At 36.6% G+C, this 25,775-nt stretch overlaps 2 protein-coding genes across 3 annotated transcripts in view; both read right to left on the bottom strand.

The window, feature by feature from the left end:
• HYDIN (HYDIN axonemal central pair apparatus protein) overlaps positions 1–25,775 on the bottom strand; it is a 478,970-nt gene that overhangs the window by 370,340 nt on the left and 82,855 nt on the right. The window lies entirely within an intron of this gene.
• Positions 4,308–11,512, bottom strand: CMTR2 (cap methyltransferase 2). Of its 2 annotated transcripts, none has more exons than XM_072967686.1 (2): positions 11,234–11,512; positions 4,308–7,851 (listed from the first exon to the last, which is right to left on the bottom strand). In XM_072967686.1, exon 2 carries the CDS (start codon positions 7,830–7,832, stop codon positions 5,526–5,528), a length of 2,307 nt encoding a protein of 768 aa, XP_072823787.1. In that variant the 5' UTR covers positions 7,833–7,851; positions 11,234–11,512; the 3' UTR covers positions 4,308–5,525. The 2 variants fall into 2 exon arrangements, with proteins under 2 accessions (XP_072823787.1, XP_015090995.1); XM_015235509.3 differs by having other exon boundaries at positions 11,284–11,512.

The raw sequence follows: 25,775 nt of genomic DNA, 5'->3' as shown, positions 1-25,775 counted from the left end.
TAATTGACCCAAAAGAAACAGAGATCAACAGATTGCCCAACAAAGAATGCAAAATAACTGTTCTAAAAATGCCTAGATTATGACAAGAGAATACTGATACACAACTTAATAAAATCAGGAAAATAACACAAGAACAAAATGAGAATTTCAAGAGACAGAAAACATAAAAAACAATCAAACAGAAACTTTGGAAGTGAAGAATTCAATAACTGCACTGAAGAATCTAATAGAGAGCTTCAGCAGCAGATTCAACCAGGTAAGAAAGAAACTAGTGAGTTTGAAGACAGGTTATTTTAAATTATCCAGTCAGAAGAGTAAAAAGAAAAAAATAATGAAACGGAATAAAGAAAGCCTAAGGAGCACCAAATCATCATCTATGCATTATAGGAATTCCAACTGATTTAACTGTAATATAACAATTTACAACCCCTACTAGAGCTAAATATCAATATTCAGTGGATACTAATGCCATTAAGTGAAAGACTGATAGAAAACTTAGCAGTGTAGAAATAAAGTTGTTATCTGAACCTCTAATTAACCCTAATATCACTGACAGGGGCAACCAGCCATTTTGTGCTTCGTGGCATGATGAAAAAAGAAGTACACACCACCACTTATGGAGTAACCTTGCCCAAAGCAATCAGTTCTCTAGATCTACCTACCAATTTACAGGAATAAATTTATAAACTACCTATTTATAGGAATAAATCTTTTAACTTGTATCTCCATGCCAATTTTTGTGTGGAGATATGTTAAAAGATTAAAAAATCAGCCAAATCCAGAATGTGGAAAATTCCAAGACAGTTAATTGGCTTGGAAAAAAAAATGTTGGGAGAGGGACTGAAGAGATTGAAAGACTTCAGAGATATATTTAGTAAATGCACTGTCTGAGCCTTATTTGAATCAACTATAAAAAGGCATGTTTGAGACAATCTGCAAAATTTAAACACAGACTAAGTATTGGGTGATGTTAATTTTGTTAAGTGTGATTAAAGTTCTTATCTGTTAGAGATACTTCATGAATTTGCTTTAAAATACTCCAAGAAAAAAAAGTGGAAGATAAAATATACTCAGCAAAATGTAGTTATGGAAAATGGGTGAAAGTACATGGGGGTGTTATATAATTTTAATATTGTTTGTGTTTGAAAGTTTTCCATAATAAACAAAACAAAATCAAGTATTATTCTCTAAACACCTATACTGACAACATGGAATACAAAATAAGAATGTCATAGTGCCTTGCCCCTGAGTTTTAATTCCGTCAAGAAAATGAAAGAATGGAGAAAACAAAGAACAAAGTAAGTAGTGCACAAATGGAATATAATCCTTAGAAATTGTGAATCCCTATCTTGTACACTTGAAACTTACATAATATTGTACATCAATACTTCAAAATATGTATGTATGTGTATATACAATACTGCAAATAAAATAAAATGTTCAAGAGAACAGAAAAATAAATAAATAAATCTCAAATTGAATGACTCAAACAGTAAGTACAATAGCTCTAGGAAGAGATTATCATTACTGGAGTTATTGGAAGCTGCAGGATGATGTTTATTCTAATTTAAAAAAATAAATTCATTAGGATACGTTTGTACTTGTTTTGAACCTTCTCAGCTAGTCAAGTATAAAGACTAACTTTTTAATCCTGAAATTCACTGGAAACAGAATAGAAACTCCCAGAAGTCCAGACAGTAAAAGCATATCCATCTTGCCCAGTAAATTAATTTGGAGTTGAAGCACGATTTTAAAGAGGAAAAAGATGCAGATACACATGTAAATAAGATAGGTTTATCCACAAAGATATGTAGACTTTTTAAAATAAAAGTATCTTTTCAGCATAATCACATAAATAGTTTAAAGAAAAAGAACAGTCTCTAGAAATATGTTATTTAACTATAGCATAACAAATTTAAGCCACAAATCAACAAGGTGGCTGCATTATTAAATAACAGGCTAAACTGATGCTCCTGCGCTTGGTATAAATGAACACAGGATAATTACACCTAGTTAATCTATTAAGACACTCTATAAAGACACAATAATCAAGATCTCAAGAAAATTAGAGAAACGCTTATGATGGCTACAATTTGTAATTGAGTACATAACCTATATGTGAACATAAGCATCTTAGACTTTTAAACAAAATTTTCATGCAAATGGAAACTAGGAAACAGAAGTAGCAATACTCTTAGCAGACAAAACAGACTTTAAATCATATAGAAAGACAAAGGACACTATATAATGATCAAAGAAGCAATACAAGATAAGGATATTACAGTTATTAACATATATTCACTAAGTGAAGTAAACCACAAAGAGAAAGAAAAATACCATATGAGATTGCTCATATGTGGAATCTAAAAAAACAAGCAAACAAAGCATAAATATAAAACAGAAACAGACTCAGACATAGAATACAAACTTGTGGTTGCCAAGGGGGCAGAGGGTGGGAAGGGATAGACGGGATTTCAAAATTGTAGAATAGATAAACAAGATTATACTGTATAGCACAAGGAAATATACATAAGATCTTATGGTAGCTCACAGAGAAAACAATGTGACAATGAATATATTTATGTTCATGTATAACTGAAAAATTGTGCTCTACACTGGAATTTGACACAACATTGTAAAATGATTATAAATCAATAAAAAATGTTAAAAAAATATATTCACCCAATATAGGAGCACCTAAATATATAAAACAAATACTAACAGACATAAAAGAAGAAATTGATTTTGGTGATGGCTTCATGTGTATTTACATATTTCAAAGTACACCAAATTGTATACTTTACATATTGCAGTTTGGTGTCCTCTAATTTTTACCTCAGTAAAATTTCTTTGTAATTCCAAAAAAAACCCAAAAAAACAGAAACAACAACTACAAAATTTTCATCTCTAAAAATCTGAGTGATTAACTGATTTCATATTCTCATTAATGTTAAAACTGTTCAACTAATGATCTTTCCTGGAAATAAAAGATAAGGTTTAAATATTGTTAAAGACTTGGTATTCTCATCAAAGGTAAGTAAAATAACAAAAGTATCAATAAACTTTCTCAACTCTCCTAATATCTTGCTTCTTTCATTCCATTTCAAGATCTTTAGAAAATAAAAATCTAATGCAAACCTAATTTTAAAACAATTATTGTAAAGATGGAGAAAGTCCACAAATTTGGATTTTAAATTTATTTCAGAAAAGATATTTTCAACACATTTAAATATTTATGTGACATTAGGATAATATATAAAAGGCCCCACTAAAATACAAAACTAACTTTTTTCTTAGGGAAAACAAAAAGTAATACCGAAGAAATGAAATTTATATGAACTCTTTCTCTAAGTTTGTTAGGAAACATATTTGTGACATTTAAATTCTCTGGTTGTTAAAAATTCTTTTTAAGTTAAAAATCTCAAAATCTACCAAAATAAATTTTTAAAGAACAGTAACCAACTTGATAAAGTATACAAACCATCACGTTACTGTCCTCCTCTACTTTTTTATTCATTTTTTTGGATAGCATTTTTCCTTCCCTTTTTCTCAAAGGAAAATTCTTATAAATCATTGGTTCCTGTCACTTACTTCCAGTTCAATATGAACCTTCCTCTACTTGTATCTCACCTCTAAAGCAAATCTGAATCCAGTTAACCAGATAAACAGCAACTGATCCCAAACACTGAGTTAAAAACCAAAATACATTCTAGTATACACCAGTATGTTACAGATTCCAATACAGGTTAGTGTTTAAAAAAGAGAAAAAAACACTAAGCATTCCATACTTATTTGAGGGGCTTAAAAAGAAAATTCTAATATCAGAACCTGGACCTAGGCTTTCAAATTCATTGTAATCAAATGGTTAAAGCAAGTAAAAATAAACTGAGTCAGTATATTGAACCAAACCAAACAAGACATAAATACTATTAAATGCCAAGGTTTCCCAAGAGTGGTTTTTAATTCTGTCTTGGTAACCAATTTTCTATCAGACTTTTATCATGGAAACGGCTTCTAAAAAGTCACCAGTAGGAAACAACATTTCTTGCAGAAATCTACCTCCAGGACTCCATACCCTCCCTGGCAAGAACTAAATCTACCCACTTCTTCCCTCAAGGATTCATTTTCCTTCCCGAAGTAGAGATTCCATAAATATTACAATATTAAGGACTAAATTTTAATGAATACAAATCAGAGGAAATGAAGGAACATTAGCTCTCATTCAAACCTTCCTTTTAAAAAATGTTTCCAAGTTATATTTTTAACTTTCCCCATGATTCTCTTTAAAAAAATGAACACAAAATCTCTCTGCTAATGACTTTATTCATGAATTTATAATGAAACTCAAAATAGCAAATGACATGAAAAAATTCAGATTAATATTTATCAACCAAATACATCAAAGAATACATCTATTTTTCATATAACTAACAAAAATGTCTAACATGCACGTGTGAGAATACAAATATTCTCCACTTCATGGAATTTCAAAGTAATGAAGATTTGCTTAATAGAGCTGGCCAGAATAGTCCATTTTTACAGGAAAACACATATAATTTAAAAGAAATCAAACATAATAACCATCTTATGGTTAATCTTTTGGTAAGGTGCTATTCTCATACTAAAAAAAGAATTAGTAAAGATTAAAATTTTAAATGTTAAACCATCATTCTGAAGGTGTTAAAATTTTTCTTCAGTCTTCACTGTATTCATCATATTCATGATCCCAATATGAGACCATAAACACTATTTGCAATTTAAAAAAAATCTTTTAGTTCACAGATTGTTTCCCAGAAGTTAAAAATTACTACACCATTGCTAAAGAAAGCTTTTCAGGACACAGGAGAGTTTTGGACACAGTAACTTCATTTTAAACATGATCTTTGGTTTGACACTGTCCTGATATCCTTTCTAGCTGGATGATTGTGGTCGGTAAAAATATTTATAAAACAGCACAGCAGCTTCATTTGAACCACAGAAGTAAACTGGATCAATGGCTTCAAGGCAATGAATGGCATATATCAAGATATCTGGCAAGATGAGTTCTCCAAATTCATAACTGACATAGTCAGTGTTAAAGGAAATCAGTGTTGCTGAGGAGTGGTTCAATTCCTTTCATCAAAGATCTCTATTAACTTATTAACAGTATTAGCCATTGAGAGAAAATAAGTTGGAAAAAAATCAAATCTGAATGAAGGCACACAGGTGAAAATCTTAAGTAGATAAATAAGACCAATAAACTGCATATGCAAGCATCAGTGTGTCCATCCAAGCACATACACACTTTTCATGTTTGAAGTTAAATATCATCATTGCACAGATTCTACGACGTGTAAAACTCTATGCCTGTGGGCGTATATACCCCAGAGATGGAGACTAGCTGATGGCTTTTCAAAAATAATAAGACTTTAAATGATGCAAAAGTTGGCCCTTCCTCAAGATAAAAGGTTTTAAGTTAACAGCAAAGGGATGCAATATCAATGGAAACTGTAAAAAGCCATAAAGTTAAATTTTCAAGGACAAGTTCAATTTTGTAACTGAAGGCTGCTGATGATTTCTTCTCTCTCTCCTTGAATAATCAAATGCAAATGCCTTTTAGCAATGGCAGCATTCAAATCCCACAAAAAATCAAGTAGTGCACCCTTAAGGAGCACCTCCATTGGCACAAACTGTAAAACCTGCTGGGGTGCATCAGAGTTAACGAGAGCACTCAGTAATTCGTTCACATTCTGTAGATACTGGAAAACTGTATTTGGAAGGTCCTGATAACCAACACACAGCAGGACTGCACAGGTCTTCAGGGTCTCAGAGGATATGGGACAAGAAAATGTAATGAATCTGAAACATCTGTGGAGTACAAAGATCAAACCAGCCATAAATCTTGTGAAACAAGAAAGTACAGGCAAAATCATAACATCTCCTGTATGAAGCTGCTGCAATGAATGCAGAAGGCAGTCCAAAAATAACTGCTGGTAAGTTGGGTCTCCATCATGAAGCAAAGAACAACCAAAAGTCATGAGTTCAGCTGATTCCAGGAGTTGAATTTCCAATGGTATGTGCATTTTGATATCATGGGGAGTTGGAAAACCCACAAGCAGGCACTTTATTTGGTTGCTGGGCTCTATATCCTGCCCATCCTGAAGGCACTTGGTAAGGCTAAACAATTCAGAAAATATCAATTCTTCAGAAAAAACGTGACAAGAACAATAATATTGCTGTTTTGGCCTAAACTTGGAATCCAAATTCAAGGCTCCCCCTAATGACTTTTCGATTGCTTCATTGAGAGCCTTTAAAATTTCACCATCACAGAAAGGAGAACATTTTACCTTTGGCAGTTTCCTTCCCTGTAAAATCTGCCATAAGTGACACTCCAGATTGGAAGCTGTCCCTTCTAAGAGAGAACTCTGCCCAGGATGATACGCAGCATGTTCTTCGGCCCAAATATTAAAGTATCCTTTGGCCACCTTATCTTTCCATGAAAGCGTTTCCAGCATTTTCCTTTCATTGTAGGTCTTAAAGTATCTGTTCCTCTGCCCAAACCATTTTGTATTTGTACTACAACCAATATTAGATTTTTTTACTAGCCAATTATTTCTGGATAGAGGCTTCAATTGAAACTTCTGCATGAAATACTGAACAGCACAGTCCCTTAAACTATTCAGCTTTGCTTGTTCCCTCTTTCCCATGCACTTAAACAGACGAATGTTCTCAGAAATAGTCTCTAGCTGGTATTTATGAAAGAACACACAACATTCTTCATGTCTTTTAAGAAAAGACTCAGGAATCATATGATGGGGAAAGAGAGCTTTCCTGGTTATTTCAGACCCAAAATTCAGCACCATCTTAGATAACAGAGGGTAGATCGCCTCTCTCCCCTTATAGTAGAGACATACCACATAGACTTCTGAGTTTCCTGCCTTGCTGGTAGCAGGTTTGAAAACATGGACTTGGTCAAAAGAACAGTTTAGCAGGTACATCAGATTTATGGAACAATGTTCAAACAAAGTAAACATCTTCAAAACCAAAGAGCCACCATTTCCAAGAGTCATCAATGCAGTGACAACTTCACAGTAATGCAAAGAGGAGACCAAAGCTTCTTGTTCACCTGGGTTTCCTTGGCAATCAAAACTCCCATCTGCAGTGATCAAGTGAACAGTAGCCATGCTGCTTATGAAATTCTGAAGTCCGGTCAGATATTTCAAGGTCATGATATCACCAGTGTTATCCGGACCAAAGTACCAGCAAGGCAAGGTATTTGCAATAAGTCGGTCATCCATAATCATCATAAGATTGTCATTTGCTTCATGGTATGGATTCAGAGTATTAGCTACCCAACTCCAGTCACAGGGGAATCGATGGGATTTTAAGTAGTGATTGAGACTAGCTATAAAAGCTCCAGGAGCTTCACAAAGGTGTAGAGAATTCAGTTTTCCATTCTGAAAAGCTTCCTGTGGAACAAGTGGAAAGCTGCACAAAATTTCATGAAACTTACACCATGCTTGAGTACAAAGTTCAGCGTTCACAGATTTTCTTACATGAGAAATTATTTTCCCAGCTTTATTAGTGAAAGCAGTGTGCTCATGCCACTCATCCAGTTTCTTATCACTCAGTAGGTTTTTTACTTCATTTAGGGAGTTCTTCAAATCAAGAAATGCATTAAATTCCATGTGGTCACAGGCGAAAATCTCACTGGGATCTGGTAACTGCCACTCATTATTAAGAGGCTTGCCATAAGAAAAGTTCTTGGCAAAGAGTTCAAAAATGTCAGCAAGAACATCTGGGCTGAATGTCTCAGGACTTGAACCCAGTGGTGGCTTTCTGCACTTACTCATTTTCAAATTAAATTAAAATCTAGAAAAAGAAAACACACAATTAAATGAATCAAATTTATTAGTGAGTGAAATCTCATCCACTGCCAATTGGATCACATTCATGACAAACCACATAAAATGGGAAGACTAATAAAAACACAATGCATTACATAACGAGGCAATCTGGAAGAAAGAAAGAGTAAAGGCTCTGACATCCAACAGACCTGGGCTCAAATTTCAGCTGTGCCACTTAAACGACTTAGTAAGTGGCCTTGGGCAAATCACTTTACATCTCAGTTTCTTATTTAAAAAACTGAGGTATCATTCTTTTTAGATGAAGATAAAACAGGCTAGCATATAAAAAGCATACACCAAAGAATATTAATCAGTAAATGGCAGCTTGTATTACCAAGGTAACCCATCTAGCTCCTCCCAAAAGTTCTCCTCTACCTATGGCTGAGACATCACCCACAGGGCCCCAAATACTTGCTTAGACTAAGATTTATCCCTCAACAAGACCTTTGATCAAGCTCTAACAAGTGACTTTGAGCTTTTTTTTTTTTTTTTTTAGCTCCCTCCACATCTCACTTCCTTCCAGGAAGAGATTCCTGTACCTGAACCCAGTACTGATCCTGCCTCCAGACCTCTCTGCCACCACCCTTACTCACGTACCAGGATTGCCAAATATGTCCTCTGTCCACATCTTACTCTCTTGCTAAATCATGCACTTTGGTGGTACCAAATCACCTTTACAGGCTACCAACTAACACTCATCCACCATAATGCTTGTTAACTGTGATGTACTTGACTGGTTAGCCTCCTGCTCAATGCTGAAACTGATCTACAGTTCACCCTGGCATGTCTCTAAACTACAGATTCGTGCCTCATATGATCAGTCAGACAGCTCCTTGATTATATTATAAAATATTACTTTTTTGCCACTAAAACTTAACACACTTTGACAGAATCATCTTAAACTAAAGAAATATCCTTACTGAATATACAAATTACAAATAGTCACCCTACATTCTGTGTACCTAAGAAACCAAAAACATCTGTCTACTGGAAAGGGAAATGGATATAAGAGAAAGACGCAAGGCTTAATGGCATCGTGTTGAAAAAGTTCTAAATTCCAGCAGATACAGCAATGAGTATTATGTGGTACTTGTTGGCGCAATGTTAATCAATAGGTGCTTCAGATCCTGAGTTCTGCATTTATTTAGCATATTCAACACATTCTACACCAGTTCGATGATTAAAATGGCAGATAAAGGTGAACCAGCACTACAATAAACACAATGACATACTGAAGACTGTATTCTATTAGCATTCACTTTGTACTGTTCTCTTAACACTTTTTTCATCCTTTTACATATTTTTTTAATTATTTACAAGTCTCTACTAGCTTGTAAGTTTCTTGAAGTAACAAGTATCTTCTCAGTCATTTGTTTGCCACAGTATATTAAGATGCATGAAATCTGTGGACAATAGTCATAAGTATCCATCAATGTCATTTGCTTACCTTAGATCTACTTTTTTAACTTTAACTTTAATTGCTTAAAGAAGGCAAAAAGCAGTCATTTTCACATTCACTAAAATCCTAAATAAAAGCAAGTGAAAGTTTATTACAAGTTATTTGTCCTAACTTACACCGTGCTTACTGGACCCCACAACCACCCTGAGATCTCAACTATATCCTATTTTGGAAAAAGTCTTATTTTAGTCATTAACTTCATATCCTAATTAATGCCTGTAAGTAAGTCCTAAACTCTTAGTAAGCTAATAGGTAATTACTTTCACATGAGAACTAAGGCAATTCAAACACTCCACTGTTCTTCCTGACCATACCTGCAGTACACAGACCAAAATTACACATTATATATAAATTATATATTATATTGAGTAGGTTTCAGGTCAATAATCCATAATTTATCCAAACATTGTTTCCTACTATCATGATGCCTAGAATCCAACCACTTCTCACCTATCTCTTGCTACCATCCTGACTGCAGACACTGTCAACTCTCTCCTGGATTACTTCCATAGCCTTCTAACTGGTCTCTTTGCATCTATTCTTGCCTCCTATATTCTATTCTGAAACATACTGACCAGAGTAATCTTGTGAAACCTATGTTAGACTTGTATCCCTGTTCTGCTCAAAATTGTGCTGCAAAGTGACTAAGTCCTTACAAAGCCTACAAGGCCCTTGAAGATTTCTGCCTTCCAGGCCCATCCTATCTCTACCCTAATGTTCTAGTCCTACCCCTTACTCATTGTGTTCCAGCCACACACACTTTTTTGCTGTTCACTGAAGACACCAGGCACACTACAATCAGAAAGTCTTTGAACTGGTCAGTCCCTCTGCATAGAATGCTCTTACCTCAGATATCTGCAAAGCTACTTCCTTCACCTCCTTCAAGTATTTACTCAAGTGTCATTTTCTCTGTGAAGCCTACCTGACATTCTAATTTAAAATTGCATCTTGCAGAGGGGAGAGTATAGCTCAGTGGTAGAGTGAGTCCATGTTTAGCATGCATGAGGTCCTGGATTCAATCCTCAGTGCCTCCCTTAAAACAATAATAAACTTAATTACCTCCCCCCCAAACAAAAGCAAACAAACAATAAAAAAAATAAAGAAAACTGCATCCTGCATTACCAATGGTACGCTTGCATTTCCATGGCACTCTTTTCCTTCTAACATATAATTTACTTATTTATATTTACTATTTATTTTGTCTTCCCAAAATTACAATCTAAGCTCCATGGGACAGAGATCTTTGATTACTCATTTATCATCCCAAGAGGTTATAACAGTGCTTAGTACACAGTAAGCACTCAATAAGTATTTACCGAATAATTGAAAGGATATCAGACTAGCACAAAAGGCGGTCCTCTGATGAAGTTTTGAATATAAGTCATAATAATGCACTTCAACTTCACTCTAGCACTCCAATGAGTAACAACAACAAAACAGCATGTTTATAGGATGTAAGTAAAGTTTTCAGAATGTTTCCTCTGTCCCTCTCATTAAGCACTTCATGGAGCTTTGTAGCATCATAATTCTGCTACAAGGGTCAATATTACCATTCTTATTCTGCAGAGTCGAGCAGGAAGTCCCGTAGCCCCCTGCCCAAAGTCACGAAGGGAAAACCTGCAAAATTCTCCAGGCTAACATAAAATGCACAAAACCTAGTCAACAGTTGTCACCTCTCCAATTAACACTTATAAAGGAGTTTTAGAAGTGTTTCTACCAACTCCTCCTCCCAACAACGGTGAAAATAATGCCTAGTGGGTATCCAGCGCTTTACTTTGGGCCGAGGCACCCAACAACTCGTTTCCTCCGGTGGAACTGAGCCCCAGGCTCCATTCAAGAGGCCTAGCCCCTGAGCTGGAGGAACCCTCAGTCCCAGCCCCTGTCTCACCACAGGAAAGTCGAAGGAGGACGCGGGCTCGGAACCTGGGCCTGGATTACCTTCGCTCACGCCCACCTCAGCCCTGAGTCTGCGATTCACTCGCTCTCCTCACTCGAGGAGGACATTCTCCACTTCCGCTCCCGGGGATGATTCCCGGGGGCGTCGCTCCTTCAGGTCTTCTGAGCCTCCGCCGCTGGGAAGGAAGGTACCACCCCTAGAGGCCGAGACCCTCCCTCAAGACACCCGTAGCGGAAGCACACCTCCAGACCGCGCCGTCGCCGAACGCCGGACTACGGTGGCCTGAGGGGCCAAACACATGCACCGCGCATGCGCGTCGAGGCCGGGCTGCCGTCACGCGTCAACGTTACGCACGCAGGCGACCATCTCAGCGCCCAGGCCTCCCTAGGTTTCGCTTCTTTGCGAAGTACACGCCCCATGGCTGCTATGGCAACTGCACGCCCATACGTAGCGTCATTTGGCCCCGCCCCCTCGAGGGCGGACGAGTGGGATGAGGCGGGGCAAGCCTGTTGGAAACACGCCGGCCCCGCCCACCTGGGCCCTGGACGCCAGAGGCTTTCAATCGCTTTTGGATGGAAGTTAGTTCCTAAGACTGGTTGAATTAAAACCGAGTTCAACTAGATACATGAGATACGAAGGCAAAATTTCAAACTGCTAAGTAACACCATGTAATTTCCACAAGGGAACATGGTTAAGCATCAGAGAAGACAGTCCAAGACAAATTCCATCTGTAGTGACAGTGCATGTCTAATTTTTTTAACGTGGAAGTGTAAAGACCGCTGAATTCTAAGAGATTAAAGATTTCTTGTCAAGACATTAGAAAAAAACAAACTAGTGCTCGAAAGACAATATGAGGTTAAAAAGCCAAACTGGGGAAACTGCGAGATAACACTCTTATCTGCTATGTTTATAAACCAATAAACCAATTAAAAAAAAAAAAGACAACCTCAGAAGAAAAATGGAAGATTTAAAAAGGCCACCCCCCAAAAAATAAAAAATAAAATAGCCCATAAGGATATAGTACAAAGCTGTTTAACTTATTAAAAAATATTGGAAGTGAAAGCAATGTTTTCTTTCCACCCGACTTAGCAAAGATTTTAAAAGATCAATAATTGTCACTGTTGGTGAGAATGTGGAGAAATAGGTTTACATACTGTGGGTGAGACTGAAAATTGATACTACCTTACTTTAAAACTGCCTTGCACCTTAGACCAGCAATTCCCACTCCTAGCAATTTATCTTTAGGAAACCTACAACTGCCACTCACTTTGGACAAAATGTGTATTACAGCATCTTAATAACAACAATAACAGAAACTTGATACTCTTTAACTGTTCACTTTAAGGGAATTAAATTCTTTATCCATACAGTGAAATACTATGTAGCCATTAATAGGCTATATGTGCCAATAATACTGTGTGAAAGTAGGAGAACTGTGTGTAGAGTTTGAACCATTTACATCAATTTTACATCAATATACATACATGTTTTGCAAGTCTTCCAGAACATGCATGAATGGAGGAAAAAGTCTTTTCAAAAAAACGGTGATAGGACATTTGGATATCCTTATGGAAAAGACTTTATTTGGACTCTTACTTCACATCAAAAACAAAAACAGATTTCATTTGGATTACCAATCTATATTTTTAAGGTCAAACAATAACTCTTTTAGCAGAAAACACAGAACATCTTCGTGATCTTGAAATAGGCAAAAAGTTTCTAACAATAGAAAAAGCACTAATAAAGAAAAAATACATAAATTGAACTACATTAAAATTAAGAATGTTTGTTCATCGTAAGACACCATCCAGAGTGAAAAGTCAACCTACAGAGTGAGAGAAGATACTTATGATACATATATACAACAAAGGACTTGTATCCAGAGTATATAACTCCTTCAAATAAATGAGAAAAGTATATAACTCCTACAAATAAGTGGAAAAATGGGCAAAAGACCAGAACAAAACTTTCAAAAAGATGATATCCAAAAGGCAATAAACACATGAAAAGATGCTCAACTTCAGTAGTTTTTGGAGAAATATAAACAAAACACAAAGTGAAATACAATTACCATAGTGACTAAAATGAAACACTGAAAATAGAATGTGTAGAGACTGAGGGGCAATCAATGGAAAGCTGTTTGGAAGAAAAAGATCTTCCAAGATCTTCCAAACTCACCAGTTGGTTGCCTTTTTTTCCCAGTTTTTTCAAGGTATAATTTACATACAGTCAAGTGCTTTGATATTGTGTACTTAATATTCAACCACTTCTGCCAAACGCCTTTTAAATTGCAGAAAGCTCTCTAGAGCTCCTTTCCAATCAGTCTCCCACCCCAAGAAGCAATCACTGATCTGTTTTCTAACTCTGTAGTTTAGTTCTGCCTATTCTAGAATGTCATATACATTCTATCATTATAGTTTGTAATTTTTAGTTTTCAGCCCCTTTCTACTCAGAGTAATTTTTTTTTAATTTTAGGGGAGAAAAGAATATTTTTCTTCTACCCTTCAAGGTTCTTAGCTGGGGCTCTATAACAAAAGATAGATCAACAAGAGAAAGGCTTATAAATGTATTAATGTTTTGCATGACATGGGAGCCTTCACAAGGGAGTGAAGATCTGAAGAAACTGTTAAACTTGAGTGTTTTATACTAGGTTTGATGAGAAGTGTAAAATTGTGGGAAAATGTGGCATATGAGTATGACCTAAGAAGAGTAAACTAGGGGAAATTTAACAAGGTATGTTCATCCATTCCTCTTGGAGGCCTTCCATCATTGGAGATAAGGATGTTCCTTTCCTCCAGGTATAGGGAAGGCATCTCTCATCCAACCAAGATGCTTATGACCTGCTTCAGGGCAAGGTCAGACAGTCTTTCCTGCACCTACCATTTCTCAAATTTCTTTAGCTTGAAATATTCAATATGCCACAGTACTATATTTGGGGGTAGTGTGTTTTGAACCCTGACAGTATTCATCCATGTTGTCTTATGTATCTATAGTTTGTTCCTTTTTATTTATCAAGTAGTATGCCATTGTATGGATAGATCACAGTTTAATTAACCTGTTCTGCTATTGATAGACATCTGAGCTCAGTTTCCAGTTTGAGACCATTATAAATAAACCTACTAAAGCATTCTAGTACAGGACATTTTTGTGGGCATGTTTTCTTTACTCTTGGGTAAATAGATGATATGGCTGGGTCATGGAGTGCATCAAGGTTTCTCAACCTCAGCATTATTGTCATTTTGAAAATCACTGAGGTAGATATATGTGTAACTCTTTAAGAAACCTCCAAACAGTTTTCCAGCTTGCACCATTTTACATCCCTATTCAAAGTACTTGAGAATTCTGGTTGCTTCACAGTCTCACCAACTTTTGGTGGTGTGAATCTTTCTTATTTTAGCTACTGGTGGGAGCTGGTTGCTTTTTACATCTGATTCTTTTTTTTTTTTTAACTGTTGTGGTACCTGGCACCATTTTTTAAATTAGCTTCTCAATCATCATCTGGAAAGAAAACATTCTAGAATAGTAACATCATTAAAACCAGCTCTGATAAAGCATGGTCACTACTATGTATCATAAAGCAGGTACAAGATATTTTACATTCAGAGAGGTATGATACAGTACTGGAGGATATAATTTAAAAAGGCATTATTTGAGACTTGATTCTACTTTCCCAGCAGAGGGCCCAAAGCATGGTTACAACACAGCTCTGGCACAGATATGCACCTTCTTAGATAGGATTTCCTTTCTTTAGTGGCACAGTTCCAGGTACTCACTGTTCTTCATGAACATCAGCTAAACACCATTTAAAAAAAAAAAAACAAAAAAGCCACTGGATTCATAAAAAGATGACTGAGTAGAGGCAAGCAAGACTCATCCTAACTAGTAGTTTACCAGCTCTGTCATGTCTGAATGGTAAGAGCTCCATGGAAAAAAGGAGATGCCAACTTTCACCTCAAAGCTTCAGGCCACAACCAAAACACAGCATTATTTCAAACAGAAGCAGTAGCCAAACACTGCCCACTTGGATATGTTCAAGGATGCTAATATCAATATTTCATCATCTGCTCACATCTGCTCACTCGTCCAGGAAGAAGGGGACATCAGTTACTGTACTTTGATTGCATTCAACTCAATCATCATGTTACAAAAGTAGCAAGCTGCCATAATAAAAAATAAGGCTCCACTATCTAGCACCAAATATCTTCTGTTCTTCACCACCAAGCCTATAAACGCTATAATCATATCCAAAGAACATAAGGGAGCAAAGAAACCACATCTAATGTCTTAGTACATCTGATTCTTAATAAATATTAATGTAAAAACTAAAAGCTGTTGATATTGTTCTTTCACAGGACCAAAGACTAGATGAAGGATATGTGATCTCTTAAACACAATCACTATGTTCCCCATGGTTTATAAATATTATCAGAAATATTCTAAAAGCAAATCTTATAGTGAGCCTGTCTTTACTAAAATAATCACATTAATTTTTTTGAGTACATAATATGTGCTAAGCACTGAAAACTACTGCCATTTTTCATGTAATCTTCTCAACAACTCTGTGAGGTAGATACATGTACTGTCCCTGTTTTATAAACAGAAAAATCAAGGACAAAAGCGATTAAGCAGTTTGCTGAAGGTCCATCAGGAGTGGAGTCAAGGTTTGGACCTAGGTCTGCCTGGCTCCAAGGCCAATCTGTTCTGCATAGAATTCCTAGAAATTGCCTCCAGGAATTTAAAAACAACTTTATAGTCTACATTCATGGCCATAAATGCCTATAATAGGTCAATAATTTAATTTTTTTAAAGATGAGTTTTATTAATTTTGTCCTAAAAGCAGGAGGGTAGATTGTTGCAAAGTTTTTGGAAAAGATAAAATGTTATGAATGCATGAAATTAGTATCTAAAACTTTGAAAAGTTGAAAGGCCTGTGTTTGTAAATTTGTATTACAATGCAGTTATGTGAATGCATTTAGTATCAACTTTTAAAAATATAGTTTAATGATCATACACTGTATCTGAGTGGATGCTAGCTATAAGCAGTTATTCTTTCCAGTTCCTGAATATTCTTTACATTCAACTGGCATGACTAGCATGTAAGTAGCATCCAAGAATTAAAACAGCAGGCTCCCCAGCCCCTACTCTGATTATATTTCTCTGTCAAAGCAAACAAAAACTAAACTGCTTCTGTGATCAGTCATCACTGTCAACTTGCTGAGTCTCTAATTACAACCTCAGACAGACTCTGTGAGGTGACAATGTACAAATCATAGTCCCAAAACCCCAGAAGAAGTTTTCTGGGGCATTGGAAGTGTCCTATATCTGGATAGGGGATTTCAGTTAAGAGGTATAGGTATCTGTCAAAACTCATCAAATGGTATGATTTAGACTAGAATTTCACTAAATATAAATTTTACCTTAAAAAAAAGAGCCATAAACAAATATTGAATTCTAGTTAACCATTTGCATGCTGTAATGTTTAGGGGAGAAGTGTACTGACATCTGCATTTTACTTTGAAAATGTGCCACACAAAAGATGGGTTGATGGATAGATAGAAAGATGGAGCAATGAAAAAATGAGTATAGCAAAGTGTTCATGATTGTAGAATCTAGGTGGTGGACATGTGGCTATTCACTATGTAATTCAGCTTTTCTCTACTGAAATTTTTCATAATAAAATACTGGGGGAAATAAACAGAGACTCACATCATGAAAGGCAGGGATGTCATCTCTCTCCATTAAAAATAAATACATACATAGAGTGAGTATCTAGTATTTGCCTTTAACAGGAAAGAGAGCCTCTGAGTGAGCTTAAGTGAACAGCTTCAGACTTGGTGAAGATCAGGTAGATGTTCTAATGGCTCAGTCACTTGACCCATTTATCTGATTTAGTGAACACCATTCAGGCTTGGTTTTGACCAATACACAGTCTTAAATTGTTCCTATTCTTTGTCACATAGTGTTCTTCTTCCTCTCTTCTTGCCACATGGAAAGGACCATTGTTGAAAGGCAGCAAACTAAGGGAACATGGACACTGAGATTCCAGAAGTCAATGAAGGTTATAAACTGATAATAATTCCTCCAATTTCCTTCATGTTGATTTTTCACCAGATTTTTAAACTGCATTCTGATCGATTTTCTCATGCAGCACCTTAAACTGTCAAAACACAATGTTAAGAGAAAATACAGTAAAAATTATAACTAATTTCTCTGTTCAACTATTGGGTAGAACATCTACATGGTGGTATTTGTAGGAAAGTGCTTGAAAACAGCTGCTTACAGTCTATTTTTTTCTTACTGTTTAGAAACTAAACAAAAATTAAAACAAATAAATTTTTAAGCATAAATGCAAGAATTCTACACATTAGATCATTAAAGTAGTTTCTGTCTATCTTTGGTGCTGTAATGCATAGCTAAACTTCATTCTGCATTTTAAAATATATTCAGAACTAAAACTCAATGTGAAATGTCTTCCTTAAAATTTATTTTCAAAATAAAAATTATTTTCAGAAATTCATGTGTTTTTCTTATATAGTTAAAGTTAACTCAACAGAATGAGTCACATACTAAATGAAGAAAAGTTAAAATGTGTTTTTATATGTTATGAATATCATTAAAGATTATATTTAAAATGAACTTTAAAATAAGATTTAGAATAAGATCATTCATAATATGCTGACCTAAAATACAATTTTACTTAAAATCACTTTACTTATTCTACATAGAAGAATAGCCAAGAGGAAATATCCAGGAGGGAGTTCCAGAAGAGAGTTCCCAGGAGGGAAATCAATGGGTGGCAGAAGTTCAGGCAAGAAAATTGAACTGAAGTTAACACTCAACCCTGTGAATTTTTAAGTACTTTGTTACTATTTATTATTAACAATCATTATGATACTTAATTTAGAAGTGAAATTAATACCAAAAGTTGTTAAACCACTAGCCCTGGGGGTTCTTACTGTTAACAGCTCACCTAACACTGTCCCTCCTTGGGATCAGTATGGCTTCTCTTTTTAATGGTTAGGCATATCAGCTCTAGCATCTGAGTGCCCCCTGGTTAAAACCTCCACCTACCAGCTCTGTGACCTTGGGCAAGAAAGCCCTCCAAGGGTGGAACTGAGGATTAACAAATGAATGTGAAGTGCTTACTATAGGTTTTTTCACTAAGCCAGTATCTGATAAATGTTAGCTGCTCCTGGAAAATGTCTATTCTCTTCTGGAAGAGAGGGTGCTAAATTCAGATCCTCCCTTCAGAGGTTTCCTTCTGCTGTTTCTTTTTACAATCAAAATACTTAATAAAGTGGGGGAGGAAAAGAAGGAAGGAGACTAAGGAAAAGAAGGGGGATAAAAGAGAAGAAAATTGAGACCAAATTATTTCATAACTGCCACCAAGAAGCTGTCAGATGTATCTGCTTTCTGTCTTCACCAATTTGGGCAGGTTTCAAAGAACAGAAAGCAGACTGTCTGTAAAATGAATGAGCACATGAATCAACATGGGTTTCAGAAACATAATGTCAAATGATAAAGTGGCAGTTTTCACATTGCCTCACCATTTGTGTGATGTTTCACAACCCATGAAGCAATTCTGTTTAATGTTTATTGATACAAATACAGTAAAAATATAAAAACACAGATGAGGAAGATGCCCACTAACTTCCAGGGAGTAGTACTCTTTGGGAAGATAGAAGGGATAGGAAAGAGGCACAAGAGGGACATCTACTCTATCTGTAATATGTTTATTCTTTTTATTAAGCTCTGAAGCAGTGGCAAAATATTAGCACTTTAAATAATCTAGGTAGTGGATACACGGGTGTTATATTTATTTTTTACTTTTTTTTTTAACATTTTTGAATGTAAAAAAAGAGGACAATCTGCTTCATTCTTAAATCGATTCAAATTCCCATGCACTGTAGAAATCCATTTGTTCAGCGAAATCATATGTAAGGATGATTTTCAGATTCAGTTTGAAAAAAGTATAATGAATCTATTAAAAATAGATTATATTTTGTGTTATGTTTACATGACTAAAACAGATTTCAAATTCTGATACCTGGATGGAATTACACATACTGCCATATTATTAAGTTTTTTATTTCCTTTTATTTTATTAACAGTTGATAGTCGATATTTGGGGGTGCTTTGTGATTAACAAATAGCTTGTGTATACCTTAAGATCACCAATAGGTTTCATCACAGGGGCAAACTCTGATTGATGGTGGCTTCCCAGAGTGCCATGGTGAGCCAGTTGTGAAATGACATCTGGCCTCCACCAGATGGGCAATGATCAGCTAGGGAGATGTGTCAAGGCAGGATGGTAGAATGGTGCCCTGTATGGCCCAACAAAACTCCTGACACTTTCCTGATTCTCCTTTTGTCTCTTTCACTGCTCTTTCTCCATCTCCCTTCACTGACCCCTTTTATCTTTTATCTTAGTGCTCCAAGAATTCCCCCTCCTTCATTCCTCTTGATCTTCATTCAGCCTGCAACAATCCCTGTCTGATTTCATCTTCACCCACAGCAACGCTCCATGCTGATGAGTCCCTCCTCTTCTGTTTTCCTGTGAAGCCTTCCCATATTCATCTGGGCCAAGTGAGACATGTCCCCTTCATCCTCACGGCTCGCATGGAGCATTTATCTCTAAGTATTCCAACTATTTGTTTACCCATCTATCTCTGCTGTTGGCCTTTGAAAGAACAAGCCTGGGTCTTATTGATCTCTGCATGCCCAGCTTCTGGCACATGCTGAGCAATCAATAAATGTTTGTTAAAGGAAAGACTGATTTAATGAATGGTGCCCTTATTTTGCAGAAAAGGAAACAGACTCAGAAGTTGGGGTTTTCTCAAGGTTATCCTTCCTCCAAAACATCCCCGTCTTTCCTCTAGAACAGAGGATGACAAATATTTTGTGTAAAAAGGTCAGATAGTAAATATCTTCAGTTTTGTGGACTATAAGGCCTCTGTCACAAACATTCAGCTTTGATGTTATAGCTGGAAAGCAACCATAGACCTATTGCAATATAATTTTCTTAAAAAAATAGGCAGTTGGCCAGGTTTGGCCCATGAGCCATAGCCTGTGGACCTTGCTATAGAAGATGGTAAAGAGACACTCTTACAGGTCTAGTTCCTTCATTGAACATCCTCTCTACCTCAACCTGAATCTCAGGATCCTGATTCCAATGTTTCCACAGTGCCTGTTGGAGCTGGACCAATAATCCCTTCTATGTCCAAGTCAAGGAGGTTAGGAAGGCTCATGAGAGAATCCCCTGCAAAGTTGTGAGACCAGAAGTGATGAGAGGAGTTTGTTGACAATGGCTCTCAAGAGACCTAGAGAAATTCAAGCCCAGCTTATCTACATTCTCTTTGAGCACTCGTTTTGAATCCCCTTTATCATTTAAAAAAGAGGTTCATTTCTTGAATGGACCCACAAACTTGGTCAACTAATCTTCAACAAAGGAGGCAAGAATATACAATGGAATAAAGACAGTCTCTTCAGCAAATGGTGTTGGGAAAACTGGACGGCAGCATGTAAATCAATGAAGCTAGAACACTCCTTACACCATACACAAAAATAAACTCAAAAATGGATCAAAGACTTAAACATAAGACAAGATACAGTAAACCTCCTAGAAGAAAATATAGGCAAAACATTGTCTCACATACATATCAAAAATGTTCTCCTAGAACAGTACTCAAGCAATAGAAATAAAAGCAAGAATAAACAAATGGGACCTAATGAAACTTACAATCTTCTGCACAGCAAAGGAAACCAGAAGTAAAACAAAAAGACAACATACAGAATGGGAGAAAATTTTTGCAAATGAAACCAACAAAGGCTTTATCTCCAGAATATATAAGCAGCTCATACGACTTAAAGAGAAACAACCAAACAACCCAATCCAAAAATGGGCAAAAGATCTAAACAAGCAATTCTCCAAGGAAGACATACAAATGATCAATAGGCACATGAAAAAAATGCTCAATATCACTAATTATCAGAGAAATGCAAATCAAAACTACAATGAGGTATCACCTCACACCAGTCAGAATGGCCGTCATTCAAAAATCCACAAATGACAAATGCTGGAGAGGCTGTGGAGAAAGGGGAACCCTCCTACACTGCTGGTGGGAATGCAGTTTGGTGCAGCCACTGTGGATAACAGTATGGAGATTCCTCAAAAGACAATGAATAGACTTACCATATGACCCAGGAATCCCGCTCCTGGGCACATATCCAGAAGGAACCCTACTTCAGGATGACACCTGCATCCCAATGTTCATAGCAGCACTATTTACAATAGCCAAGACATGGAAACAGCCTAAATGTCCATCAACAGATGACTGGATAAAGAAGCAGTGGTATATTTATACAATGGAATACTACTCAGCCATAAAAACCAACAACATAATGCCATTTGCAGCAACATGGATGCTCCTGGAGAATGTCATTCTAAGTGAAGTAGGCCAGAAAGAGAAAGAAAGATACCATATGAGATTGCTCATATGTGGAATCTAAAAAGAAAACAAACAAAAAACAAAAACAAACAAAAAAAGCATAAATACAAAACAGAAACAGACTCATAGACATAGAATACAACCTTGTGGTTGCCAAGGGTGCGGAGGGTAGGAAGGGATAGACAGGATTTCAAAATTGTAGAATAGATAAACAAGATTATACTGTATAGCACAGGGAAATATATACAAGATCTTACAGTAACTCACAGAGAAAAAAATGTGACAATGAATATATATATATGTTCATGTATAACTGAGAAATTGTGCTGTACACTGGAATTTGACACAACATTGTAAAATGATTATAAATCAATAAAAAAATTAAAAAAAAAGAGGTTCATTTCTTGTATGCAATGAACAAAGAAGAAAGTAGAACAAATAACTCCCTTCTATTCCTTCCTACCCCCTGCTCCCTTTCTGTGTTTCCAAATGACTAGTCTTTTTCTTTCCCAGAGACTACTTCACACTTCTCTTACTCTTCTCATATTTCCTACCCTATTGACTTCTCACTGTCAGATGACCTCACCTCCTCCTTCACAAAGGAAATATAAGCCATCAGAAAAGAACTTCTTCAGAATTCTGCCACTCACCCCACAATGATCTGCGTCTATACCCACTCTCTTCCTGTCATAATGCAATAGAATAATGCCTCCTCTGTTCTCTGTGTCCCAGGTCTTTCCACTTTTCAGGGAACCTGATTCCATCAATTATTTCTCTCTCTTGTATTTCTCTCTCCCTTTCTCTCTTGCTCTCTTTCTCATCCCAAAGGCACAGAGGAGCCTCTCCCTTCCCCTACCCTCTCTCCTGGTTCTATCAACATTCAGATATGCATGTCTCTGTATCTTGAAAGTAAGTCTCCCAATCCAGCAACCCCAATCCCGGGCATATATTCAGAGGGAACCTTAATTCAAAAAGACACATGAACCACAATGTTCATAGCAGCACTATTTACAAAAGCCAAGACATGGAAACAACCTAAATGTCCACTGACAGATGACTGGATAAAGAAGATGTGGTATATTTATACAATGGAAAACTACTCAGCCATAAGAAATAGTAAAATAATACCATTTGCAGCAACATGGATGGACCTGGAGAATGTCATTCTAAGTGAAGTAAGCCAGAAAGAGAATGAAAAATACCATATGATATTACTTATATGTGGAATCTGAAAAAAAAAAGACAAAGAAACTTACTTACAGAACAGAAACAGACTCACAGACACAGAAAACAAATTTATGGTTACTGAGGGGGAAGAGGGTGGGAAGGGATAAACTGGAAGTTCAAAATTTTCAGGTACTAATATATATAAAATAGATAAACAACAAGTTTATACCATACATTGCAGAGATCCATATTCAATATTGTAGTAACTTATAGTGAAAAGAATATGAAAATGAATATATGTATGTTCCTATATGACTTTTGTGCTGTACAACAGAAATAGACACAAAATTGTAAACTGACTATACTTCAATAAAAGTATATTTAAAAAAAAAGAAAAGAAATCTCTCAAACTTATGTCTTCCTCCCATCAGTACTCTGTCTCTCACCCACCTCCTTCATAGCCAAAATTCTTGAGAGAGCTGTGTGCTCATGGTTTTCATTTCATTATCTCTCAGTATTCTTCAACTCATGAAAAGTTTGTTCCTCCTCTCTTGCATCCCTGAAACTCTCACTGAAGACCTGAAATAACCTCCTTTGTCGCTACATGCAACCTGGAATTCTTCGTCCTTATCTTTACTGAATTCCAGGTACCATTCAACCCTGTGGTCTTCCTTCTTCAAACATTCTCTTCCTGAGACTTTGATGACAACATGATCTCCTGGTTTTCCTCCTATGCTCATTCTTCCTTAAGTCTCTTTGTAGACCCCAATATCTTCACTTATTAAATATTAGTGTCCTCAGAATTCTCTACAAGGCCTTCTACTCTTCTCAGTCTACATGCTCCACTAGTATATCTCATCTAATCTCCAGGCAACCTTAAATAAGTTGATGATTCCCAAAGTTACTTCTACAACCCAGAGCTCATTGCTGAGGCTAGCCAGCTGGCCAACTGCCTAATAGAATTAGAAATTATCCCTCTATCCTTTATGCACCACATCCAGTCCCATCTTTAAAAAACATTATCTTGACCCCACCATCCCAACCAGGTACCTCCCCATTTTCTTTGCCCCACATGCAACATTTCTTAAAAATGGTCTCATAAACTCCCTTCAGTCAGGCTTCCAACTGTACAACTCCATTGAAACAGCTATGGTCAAGGCCACCCATGACTTCCACATTGCTAAGGGCAACAGACAACTTTCAAGTCTCATTTTACTTTGATCTCTGAGCAGCATTTGACACAGCTAATCATCTACTTTTCTATAATACCCATCCTTCACTTGGCTTTCCAGACACCACCCTCTTCTGGTTTCCCTCCTACTTCACAGACTTTTCTCCTCAGTTTTCTTGGCTCATTTCTCCTTTATCGCTGATTCTTAATATTGGGGTTGATCATGGCTCATTCCCTGGCCCTCTTCTCTACACTGATTCCCTGGGTGATCTCATCCAATCTCAAGTTGTAAATGTCATCTCTATATCTATGATTTCTAGATGTATCTCTTCATCCCAGACCTCTAGTCTCTCATAAACAAATGCCTATCCAACATCACCTCTTGGACGCCTCAAAGGCATCTCAGGTTAAACTGAAATCCAATTCCAGTCCCCAACACATCTTCTGCCCACAGCCTTCCACATGTCAATAGATGGGAATTCACTCTCCCAGTTGTATAGGCTCAAACCCTGGTGTCATCATATATATGCAAGTTGATGCATTTCCTTTTATTATACTTTCTCCATTCATGTCTTTTTATGATGGGTTCCTAAGTGCTAAGTTTGAGCAAGCTTTAAAAATGTCTTCTTTATTCTCATAGGACGTTTATACTTTCTTTCCCTCATAAATTTGTAGAATTTGTCCCATGATCACCTGCTAGTGAGTGTTAGATTAGTTCTTCTTTCCTGACCGCTCAATTCATCTTGTGGTTTGTTAAATTTCACCATTTAAGTAGGTGGGTTTTTTCCTTTAAACTCTAGTCTTATTGAATTCATGTTCTTCATGCTGAGCCTCTGCAACTCAAAGAAATTACAAAGAACTTTTCCTAGCTTCCTTGGATTGGGGGGCAGTCTTTCATCTATTCTATGCCTGCAGTATTCATTTAAGACTTCTCTTCATTTCACTCACCTGCAGAAAGCTTCCTTGGTTACCATGTTACTTTTTTTTCACGTTGCTCATGCTTCATCTGGACCGTTCTACTCAGTTCTTCATTTTGCTCTGATAGAAAGAAGATGAATTCTCATTGACAACTTCTTAACCTTGTCTGGGACATTTTTTCCCTTCCAGCTACATTTTCAGGCCTGGGAATTGTATTCCATCCACTTTCCTATAGCCTGAAGGCAGGAAATTTGAAAGAGCTTGGCAAACTTCCTGCAGCCTTTACTAAACCCAGTCTCCCAGTCTTACCTTCTCTTCTAAGATTTTGCCATTGTCCAGACTGGGGTACCCCCCCTTTCCTTGGGGGTGGAGGGTGGAGAAGGTATCCTCAGGCTTCATCGCAGTCCCCTGAATCAGCATGGAACCCTGGCAGGTGATGACACCTGGCGGCTTTTCCTGGCTCAGCCATGATGCTGAGATCATATTTGGGAACTTCTACCCTTGGAAGAGATTTCTCTGACTTCTGTTTCCTACTTACAATTGTATCAGCTTCCATCCAAGTCTGGAGCATTAGTGAGAAATCTCAAGGTTTTGCATCTCCCAGTTTTCCTTTCTATCACTTTCTGGGGGAAAGAGTGATGTAGGAGCTACACCAACTCACACAAAAATTTTCTGCTTTACTTTTTGTTGGACACTTTTCAGTCTGTAGCATGAGGATAACCTCTTTGTTTGGTTGTTGCTGGTAATCATTCGTAACTGATTTATTTCATTGAGTGATGGGGGAGGGTGATTTGGGAAGCAAAAAAGTGTTGTTTTTTAATTGTAAGAA

This window comes from Vicugna pacos, chromosome 9 (genome assembly GCF_048564905.1).
Source record: "Vicugna pacos chromosome 9, VicPac4, whole genome shotgun sequence".
Taxonomy (NCBI): domain Eukaryota; kingdom Metazoa; phylum Chordata; class Mammalia; order Artiodactyla; family Camelidae; genus Vicugna; species Vicugna pacos.
This window is presented reverse-complemented; position numbering and strand designations above follow the sequence as displayed.

What these genes read in the sequence shown, in the direction of transcription:
- CMTR2 (XM_072967686.1), bottom strand. Translation starts at nt 7,832, where the DNA reads ATGAGTAAGTGCAGAAAGCCACCACTGGGTTCAAGTCCTGAGACATTC.